This window comes from Alligator mississippiensis, chromosome 8 (assembly GCF_030867095.1).
Source record: "Alligator mississippiensis isolate rAllMis1 chromosome 8, rAllMis1, whole genome shotgun sequence".
NCBI lineage: Eukaryota > Metazoa > Chordata > Crocodylia > Alligatoridae > Alligator > Alligator mississippiensis.
In genome coordinates this window covers 23501080-23523286 of record NC_081831.1, presented here as the reverse complement: position 1 = coordinate 23523286, position 22207 = coordinate 23501080, and the positions used below count along the sequence as shown (strand labels likewise).

The 22207-nt window shown below is 47.3% G+C and overlaps 1 protein-coding gene across 8 annotated transcripts in view; it reads left to right on the top strand.

Annotated features, from left to right (window-relative positions):
* The window catches only part of SMARCA4 (SWI/SNF related, matrix associated, actin dependent regulator of chromatin, subfamily a, member 4), a 52948-nt gene that overhangs the window by 27394 nt on the left and 3347 nt on the right, over positions 1-22207 (top strand). For 2 of the 8 annotated variants that reach the window (XM_014606276.3, XM_014606275.3), the window contains exons 17-32: positions 5-168; positions 2725-2791; positions 3699-3809; positions 6259-6501; positions 7192-7305; positions 8774-8881; positions 10302-10388; positions 11271-11317; positions 11516-11682; positions 13547-13710; positions 15208-15435; positions 15663-15761; positions 16034-16111; positions 18207-18434; positions 19619-19872; positions 21059-21167. In XM_014606276.3, the coding sequence (XP_014461762.1) occupies positions 5-168; positions 2725-2791; positions 3699-3809; positions 6259-6501; positions 7192-7305; positions 8774-8881; positions 10302-10388; positions 11271-11317; positions 11516-11682; positions 13547-13710; positions 15208-15435; positions 15663-15761; positions 16034-16111; positions 18207-18434; positions 19619-19872; positions 21059-21167 (2268 nt within the window). The remainder of the gene's footprint in view (positions 1-4; positions 169-2724; positions 2792-3698; positions 3810-6258; positions 6502-7191; positions 7306-8773; positions 8882-10301; positions 10389-11270; positions 11318-11515; positions 11683-13546; positions 13711-15207; positions 15436-15662; positions 15762-16033; positions 16112-18206; positions 18435-19618; positions 19873-21058; positions 21168-22207) is intronic. The other 6 variants (XM_019486179.2, XM_006265570.4, XM_019486180.2 and 3 more) reach the window with 6 other exon arrangements.

The following is a 22207-nucleotide window of genomic DNA, read 5'->3' as shown; positions in this document are numbered from 1 at the left end:
TCAGATCAAAGGTTTGGAGTGGCTCGTGTCCCTGTACAACAACAACCTGAATGGCATCCTGGCTGACGAAATGGGTCTGGGCAAGACGATTCAGACCATCGCTTTAATTACATACCTCATGGAACACAAACGGATCAATGGACCCTTCCTCATTATAGTACCTCTCTCGTAAGTGCAGCACCCAGATTCTCCCAGCAGTATTGGGAGGTTGGACAGAAGTCTGTAGTAACCACGGGGCTGATCCCATCTATGCCAGGAAAGGAAGCAAGATGTAGTGTTTAGACCAAGGGGGCTGGGACTTGCAGATTCAGGCAACAACAAGGGGAATCTGTTGATTTCACAGTTCATTATCATTTACCTGATTCCTGCTAAACTTAACTCCACAGGTGTTAATGACCTTCTCCTATTTTAATGGTCTTTGTGCACCAGTTAAGCTATCCCTTCTGTAATTCCCCTTTCTTGATAGCTGATCCTGGTTACCTAGTTCCTATTTCAGAGCCTTACAGACTCATTCCAAAAAAATTATATTTGTTTTTGCATCAATCTTAAACTGAGGAATCCAGCCCTAGGCCCCTAGCGTGTTAATAAAGCTTCTAGTTTCTTTTTACCTGGAGAAAAATGTGTTGTGTTGTATGAAGCAATCAGGGCTCACCAAGATGTTTGCAAAAAAATGTCTTTAATTGCAAGCTTTCAAGCACAAATACCCTTCATCATAAGGTATTGGAGAAAAGATTATAAAAGTTCTGCTGGGTGGAAATGAAAGTTCATATTTCATGGGATTTCACAAAGGAGTCAATAGATGTAATACTCCTGGACAGGCAGTTCTTAGCTGGTAAGGTATCTCTCAGCTCTCTTATGAGGCTCTGTGATGATGCAAATTGCCTTGAACAAAGGCAGGAGCAGTATCTTGGGTTTCAGGTGGTCAAAGTTGCTTCCTCCTAGGGAAATTACAAAGATTTCATTAAAAAAATTAGCTAAAATTTGATATCTTCCATGTGTCAGATACTCAGGTTGTATCCCTATTGATTTAGAGGAAAAAGCAATCAGGGTTAATGGTCGAAGTGATATCTTTTATTAGACCAACACGATTTTTGAAAAAAAAAATTATTTAATTGCAAGCTTTTGGGCACAAACACCTTTCATCAGGCATCATTGTGTTGTATGGGATGGTGCACCTCACTATTGTACATCCCCCTTTTCAAAATCCTAGATTCTCCCTTGTTCCTGACCCTCCCATGGGTTCACTCTCTGACCCTGCTGCTTTGCCTTAGTTTACTCATCTGTCATGCTGTTGACCTGACAGCAGTGTTGGGGGGAGCTTTTGTAAAGTGCCTCAATGTCTTTTAGTTAAAAGGGGCCATAGAAATAGAAGCATTGAGGCTGCTGTGGAAATGATGTATTTAAAAAAAGGAGAATGGTGCAGGCCACTTTCTGTGCCTCTGTCATAGACCCATAGTTCATAACTTCTTAGTCAAGCATTATCTGTGTGGACATGATGATGCTTCTGCAGCTTTCTCTGCACATCCGTATGAATCTGCGTCAAGAATATGACATTTCTGTCACAGATTCGTTAGGGGCAGTTTGGAAAGTGAATAAATAGCTGACAAACTGGAAGTCAAGCAATTGGATTTCTTGCACCCTGTAGCAATGGGAGGTTGAGCAGACACCAGTTTGTAGCTGCAATCCTCTTGCCTTTATCTATTATACCTCATGTACCTTTCCTGATCAAATAGACTATCAGTCACACCCATAGCCAGGTAGGTCCCATTCGTGGGGTCACTGGTCTGAAAAGGGGTAGTTCTCTTGAGAGGCCATCCACACAGGTTCCCCTCCGGGTGCCCATGTTCTTCATGCAGACAAGATCCCACAGGAGGTGTTGGCAGTGTCTGGGGTTGTTCTTGTGCCTTGAGGCCCTTCTGCCTGGTGCCCCAAGCACAGTGGGTAGAGCAGATCCACAGCCCCTCAATTCCTGCTTTACAGCTGTGACAACATGACATCTTGCTCTCTAAGTGACTGACTCATCATTGTTGACTTCCGTGATTCTTCATCAGGGTGTTGTAGCACTCTGGGGTGCCATGAGATCCTTTTACGGATGCCACATAATACTAACACCTTTAGATGAGCCACGGCCTACAAATAATCCACAAGATAAACCACATGAGGTTTCAAACAGGAATCCAGAGCATCATAAATATTTCTACCCTGTCACAGGTTTTCAGAGTTCTTTGCAACAGAAGAATTGGTCTAAGGATTTATTTTTCTGTAGTCAAAACAGTGAAAGCGAAGAGCTGAGATTTTTTTTAAGGAAGTGCCTTAAGTTAAAGGTTGAGAACTACTGGTCTAGAGCATGCTTCTGTGTTCAGGATAGCTACAGGGTAGTTCTATCTTATTTCACACTCGCTGGCCTAGTAGAACAACTTAAGCCTCCCCTACCAAGGACAAAACATGGTAGAAGTCTTCAAGTTTTAGGATCTAGCCTTTTGCTTTCTGCTTTGTGCCCCCCAGCCCTGTCCAGCATGTGGGTGTGGTGCACCAAGTAGCAGCTTTGTGAAGTAGGAATGGTGATCTGGGCATGAAGCGTGGTTTCTCATTAAGGATTTTAGCATTTTTAAAGCAACAGGAGCTGCTTTGTTGGTGTATTAGTTCTTTTTCTGGGGCAGCCGCAGAATGTTTGGACTCTTCATTAGGCTGGATCAGGTTTGACTGAACTCTTTTGTCTCCTAGAACTCTGTCAAATTGGGCGTACGAATTTGATAAATGGGCTCCTTCGGTGGTGAAGGTCTCATACAAGGCAAGTGTTGGGGACCAGCCCCACCCTTATCTCTTGTTCTTGTGTATTTCCTTGTGGGCTAGTAGAACAAACCCAGATAGACACATAGTGTTCCCATTACCAAAAACAGTACAGCTGCTCTTTGGCTGTTTTACCATCATTTGATAAGAATCCTTTAACAGGAGAAAACCTACACCTGCCTGTACAAATGCCCCAGCTGCATTGCTTTTTCTAAATAAGAATGTAAGAATTGCCATTTTCTGGGTTAGATCCTAGGTCTGTCTTGCCTAGTCTCCTGTTTCACACAGTGGCAAAGAGCAGATGCTGAAAAGGAGAGTGAACTGAGTATGACCAGGGTTTTTTTTTCCCGGCACTGTTCCTCTCTCCCACTTGCAGCCTCCAGCATTTAAGGTCCAGGAAGTTCTAATTTGGGGGCCATGCCCTTCGCTGCCGTAGTCAATAGCTACTGATGTCCCTTCCTCCAAGAATGTATCCAGTCCCTTTTTGAATATAGCTAAAAACTCCGCTTCCACCACATCTGGTGGCAACGAGTTTCACACTTTTTAATGACACTGGGTGAAAAAGAACTGTTTTGTGTTAGCTTTAACCTTATGACCTACTAGTTTCATTTTGTGACCCCTTTATTCTAAATCCCTGTTCATTTTATCTCCACTGTTTAGTATTCTGTAAAGCCCGATCATGTGGGGGGGGGGGTCCCAAGCATCTCTTCTCCAAACTGAACAGGCCTGGCCTCAGTCTCTCCTCCTATGGAAGTCCCCCCGTATTATTAATCATCCTTGCTGCCCATCTCTGTACCTTCCATAGCTGGAATGATGGTTGCATTGTTGCTAATTGCTAGCCCTGTCTCTGGTGCAAGTTAGAGCTTGAATTGATACAGGTTTTTTCTCCCCACCCTGTTCTTTACCAGGGCTCTCCCGCAGCAAGACGAGCATTTGTACCTCAGCTTCGAAGCGGAAAATTTAACGTCTTGCTCACTACGTACGAATACATCATCAAAGATAAGCACATTCTTGCCAAGGTGAGACCTCCCTGCCAAGTGGGTTAATAAAAGCTTTCTCTTAAGTCTCATTCATATTGCCGTGGAGTGATGCTCCAGGCTAGATGCTGTAACAGATGTGGCTGTGCCATACCCAAAAGAACTTGCAATGGTCCAGCTATAAAAAGAGCTAAGCAGCTATAAAGTTAGTGCTTGAAAATGCATAACAACCTTATAACTGGTTTCCATCCAGCTTTAATTTGAATATGTGGAAGGCCTGAGGAGGGATTTCTCTGTATTGGCAAGGAAAAAGAGTCCTATGTTTTAGGCTTCATCTATGCACAGAAAGTTGAACTGTTTTTAAATCTGTCTCAGCTTCATCTGGATGCTCTGAAATGGTTTTAGCTGTTGCCCAAACCAACAAAGGTGGTGCAGCTTAACTTGGTAATTTACTGGTGCAAGGTTTTAAGCAAGGGTTAAACTAGTTTAAATGCATTTGCATGAGTAGGGTTGTACTGGTTTTAACTATTTCAGTGTAAACATGCATTTTTTCCGCACCTAAAGATCCCAGAAGTGAAGTTTTACCTTTTTACTTATGGAGAGCAACTGACATGTTTGGTTGTGGTCAGGGCATTAAGGAGCTACTAATGATGCTATTTCAGGGTCTGTGTGTGATGCTGCAGTGATGGAATGGTGTAGAAATAACTAAACAGATCATGATATGGTTATTTTTCAGCATTACTGCCCTTCCGTTCCCTCCTCCCTCCATTTGCTGTCTCAGGTCTATGAGAAAGCAGGGTACATTTGCACCTTATAGACTAATTAAAGTAGATATATAACACTAGCTTTTGTGAGCTAAGGCTTGTGGCGGGCCAGTAGGGGGCGCTTCTGCGCTGAGCCACCTGACTCACTGTACCTGACCAAAAGCCAACACTTCGGGTGTCTTCCTCTGAGGTGCCTCCGTCCAGCTTGGGGTAACCACCACCACCACCCAGGCCTGGGTCTTTGTTAGGGCTCTGTGCAGCCCAGGGTACACTGACCCTGTAGACCTTGGGGGTGGTTACCCCACCATGGTACTTTGGGATGCTTCCTTAGCTTGAAGCATTCACAAGTAGCCTCCTGTGCTGGAGAAAAGTAAAAAGCCACACCCACCTTAGCCAGCCAAGCAAAAGGCAAAAGACTTGCCTCACCCCTCTCAAGCACACACACAGTGAGGCGTGCTATAACAGATAGTTTTATTGATCAGAGAGGGAGAGAGTGAGGAAGGAATACAAAACAACAGAAAATTGATAGAAAACCCACTTGAGCAAATCTCGATGAGCTTGTTGGTGCTTTGGTACACATCTAGTTCACTGACTCTTAAGTTACTGGCTAAATTTCAGGTAAGCTACTTAGGTGTTCATCCAGAGACCAATAGAGCTTGGGAGGCTGATTGCTTGTTTCAGTGTCCCAAAATGTCTGACCTCTCCTAAAAAGGGCTTGACCCTCTCTAAAACTTTTGTGACCTCGTCGCTACATCCCAACCAGAAACAGGGGCTATGTGATGCAGACCAATCCTCAGGTAGAGAGACCCAGATCACCAGGCTGTTCAGTGGAAAAAACAAAATAAGGGAAGAGCGAGCTCCCCCCTCCCTCAGGAATGTCTCCTGCCCAGGTCACGGGTCAGGTAGATGTCCAGGTGAACTTAAATCATGCAGCTAGAGTAAACAAGTTGGGGGGGCAGGGCAGGGGGGAACTGGGCTGAGGCTGTCTTAGACCAGGAGACACAGAGAAAGAGGATATTTTTTTCACAAGGCTCACTTCATGAGATGCTGCAAAAAGACATGAAGAAAGCAGAGTTTAAGAACGAGAGAGAAGTCCGAATACAGAAGAGAAGGGATTATATATTAATTATGTGCATTATATATATTGCATGTATTAAGTATATTGCATATATTATATGCATGAGGAGGCAAGCACTGTAATATATAAATTAATTTTTTAAATTGGGTGCCACTCAATTCACAAAAGTTCTGGAGGGGGCCTCAAGGCCAGTGTGGGGTGTGTAGAATCCTTAAAAGATTGAGAACCACTGCAGTAGACTGCTTTCTAAGTTTGCATTAGAAGCATTTGATCTTTCTGCAGCAGCTTTCCCCATGCCTTTGCTATCTGAAACCAACCAGTTTCAGGACACTACCTGCTTATGATGGTGTGTTTTTTGTAGTTTTTGGCTAGTATATTAATTTTCAGTCAAAAATAAGTATACTGTTTGTTTATATGATTAAAAAGATAGAATCTCTGCTTTCTCACCTGCTTGGTTCTATGAGCTAAAGGTAGAAGGTTTCCTGGATGGGAGCACTCTCCCAGCAGCCACTCAAGGGAGGTTTGATTAGGTTTCTGCAATCCCAGTCTGTTCTGAACCACCTCTTACAATGGGCACAGTTGTGTTGAAGGTACTGTAAAACAGTACAGCCTTCCCTGACCCACACGTTCTCTTCCCCTATCTTTTCAGATCCGTTGGAAATACATGATTGTGGATGAAGGCCACAGAATGAAGAACCACCACTGTAAGCTAACCCAGGTCCTGAACACACACTACGTGGCACCCCGGCGCTTGCTCCTCACCGGAACTCCACTGCAAAATAAGCTGCCAGAGCTGTGGGCTCTGCTCAATTTCCTGCTTCCCACCATCTTCAAGAGCTGCAGCACATTTGAGCAGTGGTTTAATGCTCCCTTTGCCATGACGGGAGAAAAGGTACATGTGGAACCAGCAGTGTAACAGGCATTTGGGTTGAGATGGCTTTCACTGCTTTTATGGTAGCAGGTCGGGGTGGGGGGGGGACAGGTGGTTTTGTGTATAATTAATCTCCTCTGAAGTGCAGTTGTAGCTGAGTAGGCTCAAAAATCTTGCCTTGCCTGCTAGTTAAGCACGGAGCACTGGCTTTTTAAAGAGTTGAACTTCTGGAGTTGGATAATCCCAGACAAAGTGGGTTTTATCCATACAACATAAAACACAGCATGGCAATCAATGCACAGTGAAAATATCCATCCCTTAGATCTGATGACATCAAATTGAGGCTTGATTTTAGTTGTTACCAAAGTGGATTCTCAAGGCATGCAGGGATTACGGGTTCTAGTCATTCAAAACAGCACCCTGGAAACTCAGTGACTGGGGCTACAGATAATGAGTGATCAAACAGCCAAAGGAAAGATAAGAGTGTTGGAACATTAACATTTTCAGTACAGAAATCCCAGATGAAGATCACTGCGCCAGAGTTTGCAATTTTAAGACCCACACAGCTAATTAGAGTGGCTGTCATCTGTACCTTTTATGGAAAGAATCTGTATTGACCTCCTTTCTTAGGCATTTTAGAGCTTTTAATGAGGGATGTAGAGGGCAAAGACACTCCAGTCATTGCAACTCTTTATTTATTTCCTGGGTTAGGTGGATTTGAACGAAGAAGAAACCATCCTGATTATCCGTCGCTTACACAAAGTGCTGCGTCCCTTCCTGCTGAGAAGGCTGAAGAAGGAAGTAGAAGCACAGCTGCCAGAGAAGGTAAAGTTAGGGAGGGGGATTCTGCCCTATTCCATTTACCAATTGATCCACACACACTTGTCCTGCTTCCTGGATGCTTAAGTCAGGCACAAGACACTGGGCTCAGGTCAGGGGTGATGGGATGTTTCACCAGCCAGTGCTAGGTAGAAGATCTGAGTAACCAGAGCTGGGAGGCACAAATGCAGCCATCAGACCAGGCTGCTTCTTCCCTTCTTTCCTCTTGCTAATTTTGCTTAGGCCCCTAGGCACATGTTATATATATTACACACTTCAATAGTGAATTGTGCAATAAATTTAGCCTAGCCACACAGGTAAAGTAATTATCACATCATAAAAACATCCACACGGCTATTAAAAAGCCAACCAGCTACAAAGTCAATGCTTGAAAATGTGTAACAACTGTCCAGCTTTAATTTGAATGTGTAGCAGGGCCCAGAGTTTTCTAATGGGCTCAGAGGGGCCCATTAGGGCAGAAACAGGAGCTGAAAAGCCACTGGCCAGGGTGTTACTGAAGCACTTTCAGCTTCTGCAGGGGAAGATCTTCAGGCTTTAAAATTAGTGCATCTGTGCCATGCTTAAATAACGTTCAATGACCTACCCATTTACAGCGTTTTAGACTACATCATTATTGCCAGAGTTTTTAGAAAGTTGTGACATAGGGAATCTGGAAGGCCCCATGACTTGACCTGTTTAAAACACAATCTGAGGCATCCCTAGAAAATGTACTTCAGGCAGCTGTTTTGCTCCTGGACCTCAAAAGCAGCTGTGCTTGTGATCCAGATGGTCTCTTCCTGCATGTAGTTATCGTGTGAGGTTGCCTGCTGCTTCTCTCAGCAGGTGGGAGCTGATTCTGTGCTACCCCACTGGAGGCTTCTGCTGAGTAGTTTTCTTTCCATTCCATTGTTGGGAAGTAGTTTCTGCCTCCCCTGCAGAAGCTGAAAGTGCTTCAGTAACACTCTGGCCAGTGGCTTTTCAGCTCCTGTTTCTGCCCTAATGGGCCCCTCTGAGCCCATTAGAAAACTCTGGGCCCTGCTACACATTCAGATTAAAGCTGGACAGTTGTTACACATTTTCAAGCATTGACTTTGTAGCTGGTTGGCTTTTTAATAGCTGTGTGGATGTTTTTATGTTGTGATAATTACTTTACCTGTGTGGCTAGGCTAAATTTATTGCACAATTCACTATTGAAGTGTGTAATATATATAACATGTGCCTAGGGGCCTAAGCAAAATTAGCAAGAGGAAAGAAGGGAAGGAGCAGCCTGGTCTGATGGCTGCATTTGTGCCTCCCAGCCCTGGTTAAACAGCATCTTGGGGTACTCTGTCCAATATGGGAAGCAAGCCCCAAGTGAGCACACTGCCAAAGAGGGAGGGGCCAAGAGGCAGTAGTGGGCGACACTCAGAGAAGTGCAGGACAGAGCTGCAGGCTGTCGCTGGGTGTGAAAGGAACCTCTCCCCGGTCTTCACAGGTGGAGTACGTGATCAAGTGCGACATGTCGGCGCTGCAGCGGGTCCTGTATAGACACATGCAGGCCAAAGGAGTGCTGCTCACAGATGGGTCGGAGAAGGATAAAAAGGTTTGGCAACCAGGCTTTTTGCTTTACCTACAACCCAGCTGGGATCCCTTAACCCACTGGATTTCTCCCTTCCACTCCCCATTCTGTTCCACCAGTCACGTTGCTGTTACTTCCATCAATACCTTTAGGAAAACACTTTCAAGAAGCAAAGTGTCCAACTCCCCCTGGCTTTCTTGAAGCATAGTGGGCTTCAATACACTTTGAGCTTTGGACAAGCCTCAGTTCAGTGCTGATTCCCTGGATGTTTAACACCTCAGCAGGGAATAGACACAGGAGCTGCGGTAGCTGTTTTTCTGAATGGAGCCCCAGTAATGGACTAGAGTGGCCACCTTAGGTGGGCTCTGTTACCTTTGTAAAAGAGTAGTAAAAGCACTGGAACAGGTTACCTAGAGAGGTGGTGGAGTCTCCATCTTTGGAGGTTTTTAAATCCCAGCTTGACAGAGCCCTGGCTGAGATGATCTAGTTGAAGCTGGTCCTGCTTTGAGCGGAGGGTTCAACTAGATGACTTCCTGAGGTCCTTTCCAACCTTAATTTTCTATGATTCTATCATCCTGCCTGATGGGTGACACAGATGAAAGACGCGTTGTCCAGGTAGAAAGTCCTGCTGTGGGCAGCTGTTTTTGCAGTGAGATGGGGCAAGTCAGATTTGCCTAGACTAGAGTCCTAGAATCATAGGAAATTAGGGTTGGAAAGTTGGGAGGGATCTTAGAAGGTCATTGAGTCGAACCCCCTGCTACAGAAGCATCCCCAATTAGATCATCCCAGCCAAGGCTTTGTCTACCCGCGTCTTAAAAACCTCCAAGGATGGAGAGTCCACCACCTTTCTGGGTAGCCTGTTCCAGTGCTTTCGCTACTTTTTTCATGAGAAAAAGTTTTTCCTAATGTATAACCTAAACTTCCCTTGCTGCATCTTGAGACCAAGGTGTGGAGGCTGGTTGCAGGTCCTCTCTAAGGCTGCAGCTCTGGTGCTTGATAAGTGTAGTTTTCACATATGAGTTTACAGTACATACCATAGCAGCCATTCCAGAACAGTGTGTTTTAAACACAGAGGTGTCTCCAAAAGGAAATACAGTCAACAAACCCATTCAGCCTCTGAGCAACCCCAGGCTGCTTCTTAAATGTATCTGTCCGCTTTCACCTACGTTTGTTTTTAGCATTTGCAAGGTCCATAAGGTGCTGAGACAAAGGGGAGCTAGGTCCAAGGTGATCTTTCATAGAGAAATGAGGCTGGAAGGGACCTCCAGAGGTCACATCTAGTCCAACCCCTGCCTGAGTCAGGATCATCCCTATCCAAATCATCGTATACAATCCATAATCTAATCGCTTTGTAAAACTACTGTCCACGCTGACAACAGTACAAGATATAACGTTTCACAGCTGTAGCTTCCATTTGATCACACTGTTCACTTTATTCCCACAGGGCAAAGGCGGTACAAAAACACTGATGAACACAATCATGCAGCTGAGGAAGATCTGCAACCATCCATACATGTTTCAGCACATAGAGGTAAAGTGTGGCAAGGGGGCGTTTGTTGTGCTGGTGACCAGAGGGTCTGTACAAGCTTGTCACATCCCCCAGTAAATTTACCATCTGGTTTAAGATGGGGTGCCAGTGAGACAAAGACAGTGGCATTAGGCAATCATAGCTGTGTAGACCAATTGCGTTTTCAATGCCACATGGACACAGGTTGGAAAGGTCCCATGTAGGGCTATGTGGAGTTTCCCCTCTTACTCATTTGGAAATCTTTCCCCCTGACATCCAGAAATCTTCTGGGATCTGTTCCAACATGGCAGTGATCAGTGAAGTCCCCTTACCCACAAACATTCCACTGGGGAACAAACATTCCAGTTTGCTCCAGTGTCTTCTCATCTTGTGATACAAGGCTTTTTGCAATCTTGATATTCCTAGGAGTCCTTTCCCACTATTTACATCACAGTTGGGTGTCTCATGCAGAACATTTTTGCTGTTGCTAATTACTCTACTGGACCTGAGGGTCAGTTTTCTATCAGGCCAGTTCTGGGAGTGTGTTGGATATACATTATAATCTGCCTGGCAACTGACTCCCCAGCCCAGCCCAGCCCAGCCCCTGGCTTGTTTACTTTTCATTCCATCCAGGAAGAGCACGCAGCAACTGCTGAAACTTCCTTAGCCTGACGAAGGGTTTTTGAACCCGAAAGCTTGCTTAATAACTATTCTCCAACTATTTGGGCTGGTCTTATAAAAGATATCAGATTCACCCAAGAAACCTTGTCTGCCTATGTCCTTAGACCAACACGGCTACAACCTAAACCCCTACAACCTAAACCCTTGGATATACTGGACACCTGTGTTTGATTGGAAGAGTTCAGTGCAATCAGTGTGATGGTGCTTCTGTTTTTTTGATTGCAGGAATCCTTCTCGGAGCATTTAGGCTTTACTGGAGGTATAGTGCAGGGGTAAGTGACTACTTCAGAGTTTTCCAGGGGTGGTCCTTGTAGCTCATTAAGTATGGCCTGGTTTATTGGGGAAGACTGAAATGAATTGGGTCAGTGCCACTGCAGTGAGCATTGGCAGATCTCATGTCATGCTAGGGTCATGCTGAGTTGTTTGGCTCATTCCCACCTGTTCCTATTCCTCCCTCTTCTGTGACCCAGACTAGATCTGTACCGAGCCTCTGGCAAATTTGAGCTCCTAGATCGAATTCTTCCCAAACTACGAGCCACCAACCACAAGGTGCTGCTGTTTTGTCAAATGACGTCCCTCATGACCATCATGGAAGATTACTTTGCTTACCGTGGCTTCAAATACCTCAGGTTGGATGGTGAGTTTCTGTCCTCTTTGCTTTTGAAGGTTCTGGAAGATTTAAAGCCCACATTTGTAAAGTGAGCAGTCAATGGAGGAGAGCAGAAAGGTTGATTTGATGCACCTGCATACTATTAACTCACAGTTGAAATATGCACAGTTGTCCAAGCAACCGTTTTCCAAACAATGTCCTGAGTGAAACTAAAACCACTAACGTATGAGATGATAAAAATCACTGATATGTTTTTTAAAAAGCACTTTTATTAGTATATGCTTTAAAAAAAAAAATCAACTGCTGCACAATTTGAAATGAGGCTGCGAACATCCAGACTCAAATTCAGCATTATTTATTTGAATGAAAAAGAATATCAGCAGTTCCCTGCTAAAGTCTCATAGAAAGGCAAGTCACCAAACTTGGGAAAGTCACCAGTTAAGCTTTCGGAACCAGAAATTACCACAGCCATTTATTGATAGGTGCAGCTGCTTCTGCAGGTACACGGAGAGAATGTCCTTTCTTTTGGTTTATTCAGTTCAGCAACTTGTTTGCTCCAAGCTCAGACTTGAGGAGAAGTTAGAAGCTTGTTTTCCCCTTCCAGTCTAGGGATTGAAGCCAGACATGAGGATCCAGGTAATGGGTTCTTGGCAGGAAACTGCTAGTTTTAAAATCTTTGGCGAGGAAAGCAATAAGCCTAATGCCTGGTCTGATCCAGTCTTTGGGAGTTACAGGGGGAGTTTGCAGTGCTGGTTTGAGGCAACTGCCTGGCAAGAGTCACCCCCAGGTCAGTCTGTTGGCACCAAACCCCTTGTGTTGGCTGTCTAAATTGCAACCACTTTGAACAGAATGATACATACCACTGCCAGTGCCTCGTACAGAGGCGTGAATCTTGCTGGAAGTGCCTTGCTCTACAGTAGCTGGTACCACATAGAAGAGAGAACTGGGAGTCGTTGTGGACAGTTCTTTAAAAATATCAGCTCAGTGCTCAGCTTACATCAAAAGGCAAGCAAAATGTTAGGGATTATTAAGAAGGGAATTGTGAACAAAACTGAAAGTATCATGGTGCCATTTGATAAATTTATGGTACATCCACACCTTGAAGACTGTGCCCAATTCTGGTCCCCACACCTCAGAGAGGATATAGAAGAACTAGAGAAAGTCCAGAGAAGGGCAGCAAGGACGATCAGTGGTATGGAGGGGTTTCCCTCTGAGGAATGACTAACAAGGCAAGGCCTATTCAGTTTGGAAAAGAGATGCTTGAGGGGAGACATGAGAATTGTTTACAAAATACTTAATGGAACAGAGAAAGTTGGTAGGGATTTACTATTGACTGTCTTTTACCAGACAAGAACTGTTGGGGGGGTCACACAATGAAATTAGTAGGTAGTAAGTTTAAAATGAACACAAGGCAGTTCTTTCTCACCCAGCATGTAATTAAAGTGTGGAACTCGTTGCCACCAGATGTAGTGAAAGCTGAGAGTTTAGCCAGATTCACAAAGGGATTGGATGCATTCTTGGAGGAAGGGGCATCAGTAGCTACTGAGGGAGTGAAAGGCACAGCCTCTGAATTGGAACTTCCTAAACCCTAAATGTTGGAGGCTGCAAGTGGGAGAGGAACAGGGGGAGAAACCCTGTTCAGACCCAGTTCACTCTCCTTTTCAGCATCTGCTCTGCTGCTGTGCTGCAGAAGACGGGGCAACATGAACTTAAGGTTTGACCCAGAAAATGGCTGTTCTTATGTTCTTGTGATATGTCTCAGCATTGGCTCACCTGCCAGCCCTGTCTAGAGGCAGGGTGGTTTGCACTCTCTGGACTGGGAGAGGAACTGCCCATCACCATGCTGGTATCCTTCCTCACTCACCTGCAGTCCCTCTCTCTCTGCCCACAGGAACCACTAAAGCGGAAGACAGGGGCATGCTGCTGAAGACCTTCAACGAGCCAGGCTCAGAGTATTTCATTTTCCTTCTGAGCACCCGGGCAGGCGGGCTGGGCCTGAATCTCCAGTCTGCTGATACTGTGATTATTTTTGATAGTGACTGGAACCCACACCAGGTAACATACAGGGCAGGCTACTGGGGATGCTGGGACATGGGGAGGGCGGATGCTGGCCCCCTGCTCCTCATGAAAGTATTTATGTACCTCTCGTGGGCCTGATGAACCATGTGCCCACCACACTCCCCACTTAGCTTACTTATGTGGGCACCATGCCCAGCTGCATGAAGGTGCATGCTCACTGCTTCCCTGCCACACGTTCACAGCAGCCGTTTAGTCCTTAACTCCTGTTCCTTGCTGCAGCCTCTGCTTTGAGAGAAGAGTCTGCTCTGTAACCTAGTACCGGGATCCAGGTGCTCCCTGTCAGCCTTGACTCTGACAGATGGGGCAGGCTGGCATACTCACGAGAGCCTCTTGTGGCTTCTGTATAATGATCATGGCTAACAAGGCTCATTAGCATAGTTATTAATTATCTCTGTTAGCTGCTGAGGTTAGAGATCCCATCCTCTCCTGACACCACAAGCTGCACAAAGGCATTGAAATTTGCTGACATTCCTCTTACGCTGTATGTGGACATTCAGAAGCACTAGTAAGAAGCCTGAACTCACCTCTAACAGTGGCCAGCCTGAAAGGAGTGTATCTCCAGAAATATATTGGGCCAGTATGCTGGCATCTGCACTGGCTCCCAGCAGCTTTCTAGGCATGATTCAAGGTGCTGGTTTTGACCTATAAGGCCCTATAAGGACTGAGCTCTCTATGCCTATGACGTGCCTTCTCCTTTATGCCACCTTGATCTCTCATCAGCTGAGAGCAACCTCCTACAACCATCATAAAATCATAGAGACACTGGGCTGGAAGGGACCTCCAGAGATCATCTAGTCCAACCTTCTGCCTGAGGCAGCCATCTATACACCAAGCTCGTTTGGCAAAAGCACGTGGGAGGTCATTCTCTGCAGTCAGTCCTCTGCTGTGGAACTCCTTCCCCCTGTGGCCATCCAAGGCCCCGAGCCTAGACGTCTACTGGAAGACTTTATTTGGACAGGCACTTAGTAAGCCAGCTGAAATTAGGATCTTCTTTGGGGAATTCTTGTTGTAGACCTATATATTTTACCTAATAGTTCATGTACCTTTTATATTTTGACTTCTCTTGCAAACTGTCCTGAGCTTTTGGGGGGAGAAAGGATGGCACATAACTTGAATAAATAAGAGCCAAAATAATATATCCTCTGTACCATGAAAGGGAAAGATGCACATGCAGCCATAGCATGGGCTGCAGTCTTCAGGGGCTGTCTGACCTTGATCACTGCCCCCCTAGTACAGCCCTCTAGTTGGGATTCAGTCCCTATCCTCCAAGGACTCAGTAGCCTGGTATATGTAATCTCCAAGCACTGAGCAGTCAGTGAACCAACAGCCCTGGGTTCATGAAGTTCCCCTGTGGCTATAGCATGATCCTGGGGAGTCATGGAGTTCCTGGCAGCAGATTGGGTGCTCCTGTCCCATGGTTTTCTCAGAGGGTTCCACATTGGTTCTGTGCCAACCCTGCGCTTCCTGCCTCAGGACCTCCAGGCTCAGGACCGTGCCCACCGCATTGGGCAGCAGAACGAAGTGCGTGTGCTCCGCCTCTGCACCGTCAACAGCGTGGAGGAGAAGATCCTAGCAGCAGCCAAGTACAAGCTGAATGTCGACCAGAAAGTCATCCAGGCTGGCATGTTTGACCAGAAATCCTCCAGCCACGAGCGCCGGGCTTTCCTGCAGGCCATCCTGGAGCATGAGGAGCAGGATGAGGTAAGGGGCAGCATCCCAGGGCCTCCTTCCCAGCTACTGCAAAGCATGACTTGCGGCCTCGTGCAACTGGAATTTGTTGCTCTGTTGCTCTTTCCTGGCGCTCCGCGGGCGCGGGAGCTGGCAGGAAACCGCATGAAACCGTGTTTCTATTTTGAAGTGAATATTAGTGTCGGTGAAAAGTGCCGGATTGACAGCCCTGGAGACTGAAGTCCTCTATTTATCCACAGAACAGATACAGCGCGGGCAGCGGCAGTGGCAGTGCAAGCTTCCCTCACACTGCCTCCACCCTGTGCCTGAACGCTGAGTTGGAGGAACCACCTGTAAAGGTGAGAGGGGTTGTTCAGTCTCCACGCCCATTCAATCCTCGGCCTCGCTCCGGAGACCACCAGCCACGCTGCCAGCTCCGCTGGTGGTCTGTTTTTTTTTTGGCAATGCGGACACTGTCCGCTAGAAACTGGACTGAGACCACCACAACTCATCTCACACGGGCAACCGCACAGGCGTCGGCCGCTCACCGGGTGCGGTGTTCAGCTCCGAGTGTACAAACCGCCCACGCATCTCCCCTCGCCACTAAATTGGGGGCTTTCGAATCTTGCAGGAAGAAGATGAGGTTCCTGATGATGAAACAGTCAACCAGATGATTGCCCGCCACGAAGAGGAATTCGACCTTTTCATGGTGAGCGGCGTGGGGGGGGCATATCACAACCTCTGCTGGGTGACACATGGAATGGGGCTTCTGAGGGGCCAGCTCAATGTGCTGGAGCTAAAGTGGGCTTGATTCAAGTACTGTCACAAAGAAGCAACATGGCCTGGTGCTTTGACTAGAGCAATGATTCTTAACCAAAGTGCTAGGACAGCTTGGGTTCCTTTGAGATCCTTCCATTAGAGGCTGCAAGTGAGAGAGGAATGGCTGGGGGGGGAGAAACTTAGGTCAGACCCAAGTTACTCTCCCTCTTAGCGTCTGCTTTCTGCCACTGTGCAACACAGGAGACCGAGCTAAGAGGACCTAGGGTCTGACCCAATAAATGGCAATTATATTCTTGTGCTGGGCAGTGTTAGCAGTGTTAGATGTGCAAACATGATGCGCAAGGTGAAATGCAGGCATCTCAAATAGGAATCCACAGGATTAAAAACATTCTGACCTGTTCTGGTCCTTTTGAACTCTTTGCAACAGAAAAGCTGCTCAATTATCTTTCTGCACTCAAAAACTGAGTGAAAACTAAGAGTTGGCTTTTTTTTGTGCAAGCTCCTTTAGTCTAATAACATTGAGAACCATTGAAGTACAGGCTCATAAGTGTGGGCTCCTGGCTTCTAGCTTGGGAAGGGAATTGGGTTCATTGGTTTGAGCTGGGAACAGGCAGCTGGGACTCTTAGGTTCTGTTTCCAGTTCTGGTGAGGGAGTAGGGACCAGTGGTTAGGGAAAGGAGAGGAGTCAGTGCTCAGCATTGTTCCAGACTCCAGGATGAGGTTGGGGTCAGGAATTTGGAGCAGGCTCCACCTTCCCTGTGCCTGTGCCCTGAGCCAGCTCTTTCTGTGTCCTTGTTATTCAAGCTCTCAGGAGCTATGTCCACAGAGCAGGACTCCATGGTGCTGCGTGCTGGGCTCCAGGCTGTTCTGTTCCCTCATTTTCAAGGCTTCTTTTAGCAGAAAGCCTTGGCAGTAGCAACCACTAAGCAGTTTCAGGGCTGCTGATCCTACACCGATGCTCCTTAAATACACTGCAGCCTTTACTTAGCAAACTATGTTTGCAGTAAGTTCAGTTAAATGCAAACACCAGGTGAGCATTCAGCCTGTTTACAGTCCCAAGACCATGCTCCAAACCAGAACGCACTGTAAAATGGATCTGCTCATTGTTTCACAAGAGATCCTCCTGGAACGATATGCCCTCAGCAATGCCCGGGCACCAGCGCCTCTCCAGGTCTGGCTTTATCTCTCTGCATTTCTAGTGCACCCACCTTAAGATGCCAGACTGTCTTGAAGAGATGAACATGTAGGTAGGGCCTTGTCACATGCTCAAAGCTGGATAAAAAACAATTATAAAGATGTTACCCATTTTCAAGAACTAACTCTGTAGCTGGTTGGCTCTTTTTATAGCTGGATGGACATTTTTATGGCATGATGATTACTTTGCACATGTGGCTGGAAATTTATTGCACAACTCACCAGTAAATTGCGTGATAATTACTTTGCACATGTGGCCAGTCAAAATGTATTGCGCTATTCACCAGTGAATTGTGTAATGTATGTAATGTGGCAGAAGCCATAGATAAAAGGGAGATGGGTTTGAGAACGTGGAGATCCAATAGGAACACTCTGGACAATTCTTTGTAGGATGCATTCCTGCTGGTCACAAAGCCCATGGGCTCCATAAAACCCCCACCATGGTGTGTGTGTGTCTTTGTGTGTGTCTTTGTGTGTGTGTGTCCGCTACAATGGTTGCCAAGGGCCTCATAAGTTAGGGCTCCAGCTGATGTAGGTCACAAGGGACCATCTCCCTTTCGAGGCTGCATCTCTTGCTCTGCAGTGTTCCCTTTCCTTGGGCAGCTGCTGGATGACTGGGCTTTTCCAACAGCTCCCGACCCAAGCGCAGCCTCATCCTGGTCTGTCTTGGTCTTGTCTCTGGTGGTCTCATAGGCCCTGGTGTCTCTGTTGTCCGGCCTCAGATGTAGAGCTGGTGTGAAAGGGAAGCCACAGCTCCAAATATGGGTTTTAGGGAAGCGAACTTAGACCCTTTCCAGCAGCTCCACCCTGATGCTTCCCTCTGGCCATAGCGCATGGACCTGGACCGCAGGCGGGAGGAGGCGCGGAACCCCAAGCGGAAGCCGCGTCTGATGGAGGAGGACGAGCTGCCATCATGGATCATCAAGGATGATGCGGAGGTGGAGCGCCTAACTTGCGAGGAGGAGGAGGAGAAGATGTTCGGACGCGGCTCACGCCACCGGAAAGAGGTGGACTACAGCGACTCGCTGACTGAGAAGCAGTGGCTCAAGGTATACATGGTACAGCATCGTTCTTCAAACCTACACTTTGCCTATTGGGGACTGGGGCTGTGGGTGGGAGCAGGGGGGAACGGTGTGGTTCTTAGCAGCTCCAGTCAAATACCAATGCAGGGTTTTCAGCACAACAACTCTCCTACCAATCACAAACAGCAGCCAGTTCTTTTGCAGTCCCATTTGAGACAGGTGTAACATGGTTCCCCCAGGGGAGGCAAGGAGCAGGGACTGGGAGATGTCACATCACCCCATCTTCACGCTCCAGAGGCTTTTAATAATTTAAATCGTGCCACCAGAAAGTGCTACACAACCAGTTGCTACCTGTCTTTGCTCAGGGGCACCTGCTGTGCTGCTGAGCTCATGTGCTCTGAGCCTGTACCTGGTGCCCTCTGCCAAAAGGCAGATTTGTAACCAGCAGCCACGGGGAGGGAGGGGGCTGCTTCAGCTAAAGAGTTCATTATTTCCAGGTGGGTGCTTTGAGAGGCTTTAACTGTCAGAGCCTGTCCAGCCAGATTCCTCCCTGCAGGAAGAGAGAGTGGATTCCTGCTTCAGAGGCGTTCTGCTTCTGCCATTCATCTTTAAAAGGCCTTTGAGGTCACCCCAAAATCCCCTGGACACCTGGCATCTCCCAGCTTGATGTATCCGTGCAGGGCATTGAGGAGCCAGTCTGATCAGCTGGACATCCTCAGCAGAAAGCAGGTCCCCTCCGTGGCACTCTGCTTTTGACAGGAAAAACCCCAGCCCTTCTCCACATTCCTTGAGACGAGCAAATTTGCCGAGCTGAGGTAGAGTCCATAAGACTCTCCAGGAACAGGAAGCTGTTTTGGTCCTGTTGCTGAACAGCAATGTCGTTATAAAGAGATCTGTCACTCTTTGCCCTGGGTTTGCAAGCAGTTGTCGTCATTTGTTGGAGGGGGCTCTAGCAAGATGGCTGGGTTGGAGCAGGATGTAGATGACAGTCTCCTGGTCTGTAACAGAGCAGGAGCTGACTCCTCAGTGTGGGTGGGGGGTGTCACATAGTAATCCAAGGGCAATTTGAGCAGATGTGGTCCCCACTGTCCAGTCCATAAGGCAGCTAATCAAACTTCATGGCAGTGGCTCACACTTGGCTTTTCCTAGTAAAATCCCACGCCTTTGCCCCTGTGCCCGGCACCCTTGGTATTAGCTGTCCCCTGTCCTTCCTCGGCCAGGCAATTGAGGAAGGCACCCTGGAGGAAATCGAGGAAGAGGTGCGTCAGAAGAAGTCCTCCCGCAAACGCAAGCGGGACACAGATGTCGGCTCAGCCACACCAACTACCAGCACTCGCAGCCGGGACAAGGATGACGACAGCAAGAAACAGAAGAAGCGTGGACGGCCCCCTGCTGAGAAACTCTCCCCCAACCCACCCAACCTCACCAAGAAGATGAAGAAGATTGTGGATGCTGTGATCAAATACAAGGACAGGTAAGGGACCTGCAGCAGATGCTCGCCTCAGCTAGTTCAGGAGAAGGAGCACGGTCTGAGCACAGAATTGGGAGCTAGGGGCACCCAAGAGCTCCTGCCTGGATATAGGTGCTCTGGAGATTAAGGCCACATGATTCCTTTTGCTTTGGTTTCTCCATGTATAAAATGGGAGTTGGTTTCACTTGACTTACTGAGAGTAAGTGGGTGAGGCACTGAGAATCCAGAGCTGAGGTTTCTGCATCTCCCAGTGGCTGTTAAAAATGAAGGGTGAGTTGCCTTCGGGCTGTCCCAGCCCTGTCATCTTGCTGCCCCTTAAAACCAGCAGCAATTGCATCTAGCAGGTTCAACGAAGAGAGGCAGCTGGGCCAGGACACATGCTGTAAGTTCTAAGAAGTCTAACTAACTGCCTCACCTGTGGCGACTGCTTCCTTCCCATTGCACCTTGGGCTGATTTCCTTGGTTTCCCTAGGGTTGGAGTACCCTCTTTGTGCCTGTTAACACGTGGCATGCCATCAGCAGCCTCCATTCCAGCCCTGACAGTTGTCCTCTCCTGTGGCATTCTCCATGCATCATGTGACTTCTCCCCCTGCAGCTGTCCAGTTGTGGCTCCTTTGCCTGGCACTGCTGGGCACTGCTGTGGCTCCTTCCTTCTGAGCGGATTTGCAATTTGGGCCTCCACAACACAGGAATGAAACTCAAGTGCGTGGCCCATGTGGAGCAGTTCCAGAGGCTAAAGCCATCTCCCACTGGGGAGTAGGATGTTGCTTTCAGCCTGCTGCTGCACAAGCAGCCTGTCTGCCCTCTTCTTCTTATTCATTGAGACAGCCTGGAAATGGACTGTGGGTGGAGGGGGAGGGAGTGTCTTGGCTCTGTTCAAAAAGAGTCTTAACTGCAGCTACTGGCAGCAGCCTTGGAGGAGATCCCAGATTGTAGAGGGCCGAACTGGCTTCCACTTTGCTGGGAAGCTCTGGGGTGCAACCAGTCACATCATAGCTCAGTAGTATGGGAAACACCAAGGTTTTTCTCTGTCCCATTCCAGGCAGAGCCTTGACCTGGTATGACCATGGGCTCACAAACCCCTGACTCAGTTGTAGCTCATCACTTTGCCACCCAGGGGCTGCCCTCTCAGGAAGGGAGAGAAAAGACAGAACTTGGTCACTGATCTTGTGTTTCCCTTGTTTTGCAGTAGTAGTGGACGCCAGCTCAGCGAAGTTTTCATCCAGCTACCTTCCCGCAAGGAGCTGCCCGAGTACTATGAGCTCATCCGCAAGCCTGTGGATTTCAAGAAGATCAAGGTAACAGCACCCTGTTCCTTCCCTACCCACAGGAGATAATCTGGTAGTGACCTCACTTCCCTGCCAGGACCACACCTAACACAGGATTAATGATGAGCGTGGTTACAAGCTTGGTCTCTCCTGAACACTTCTGCCTACATGCTCTCCTCTCCTGCAGCTCTTACCATTGCTTTCCTGCCATCCTAACTACAGCCTTCTTAAACTCCACCTTCAAGCAGTTTGAGTTCTTTGGCCTGCTGCCTTGTCTAGAAACTCTTCCCAGAGCTTTTGCCATGCTAATAGCTCCATGGAGCTATTATATGTCCATTTGATCTTGTATTACTAGTTCTTTTTCCCTCCTGGTTATGACCTCCATGGGCGTCAGTATAGAGCTGAATCATGTCCCGTCTCAGCCTTAATTTTGTCAGTTTTGCCATTCAGAAAGCTGTTCAGTTTTGTCCTAACCCTAGTCACTGGTCTCCACTCTTCTCAATGCCTTGGGCAGTGGTACTGATGCTTTCTTGTGTCTGCTGGAGATATCTTGCTTAATGCACCCTAGAATCATCTCAGCCTTTGTAAAACTACATCTCACTGATGGCTTGTGGTGCATTCACAATCAACGAGATACCCTGTTCTTTTCCTCTGCTCTGTGAGAATCATGTACACGGTTCTGCTCCCCACATCTCCAGAACAATGTAGAGAAGGGCAACCAAAATGATCAGGGGCCTGCAGCAGTTGCCGGACCAGGACAGACTAAAAAGGCCAGGACTCTTCAGTTTGGAAAGGAGAAGGCTGAGGAGGGATAGGATAAAGGTTTATAAAGTCATGAAGGGCATGGACCAAGTCAGTCAGGAACTGTTGTCTAACAAGTCCCAGGATACTAGAAAGAGGAGGCACCAGCTGAAATGAGCAGGAGACAGGCTTAAAACTAACAAGAAAAAGGACTGCTTTACACAATGCATTCTAAACATGTGGAACTAATTGCTGCAGGAGGTGGTGAAGGCAGAGAGCAGAGCCAGGTTCAACAAGGGACTGGATAAATTCATGGCTGATAGATCTAG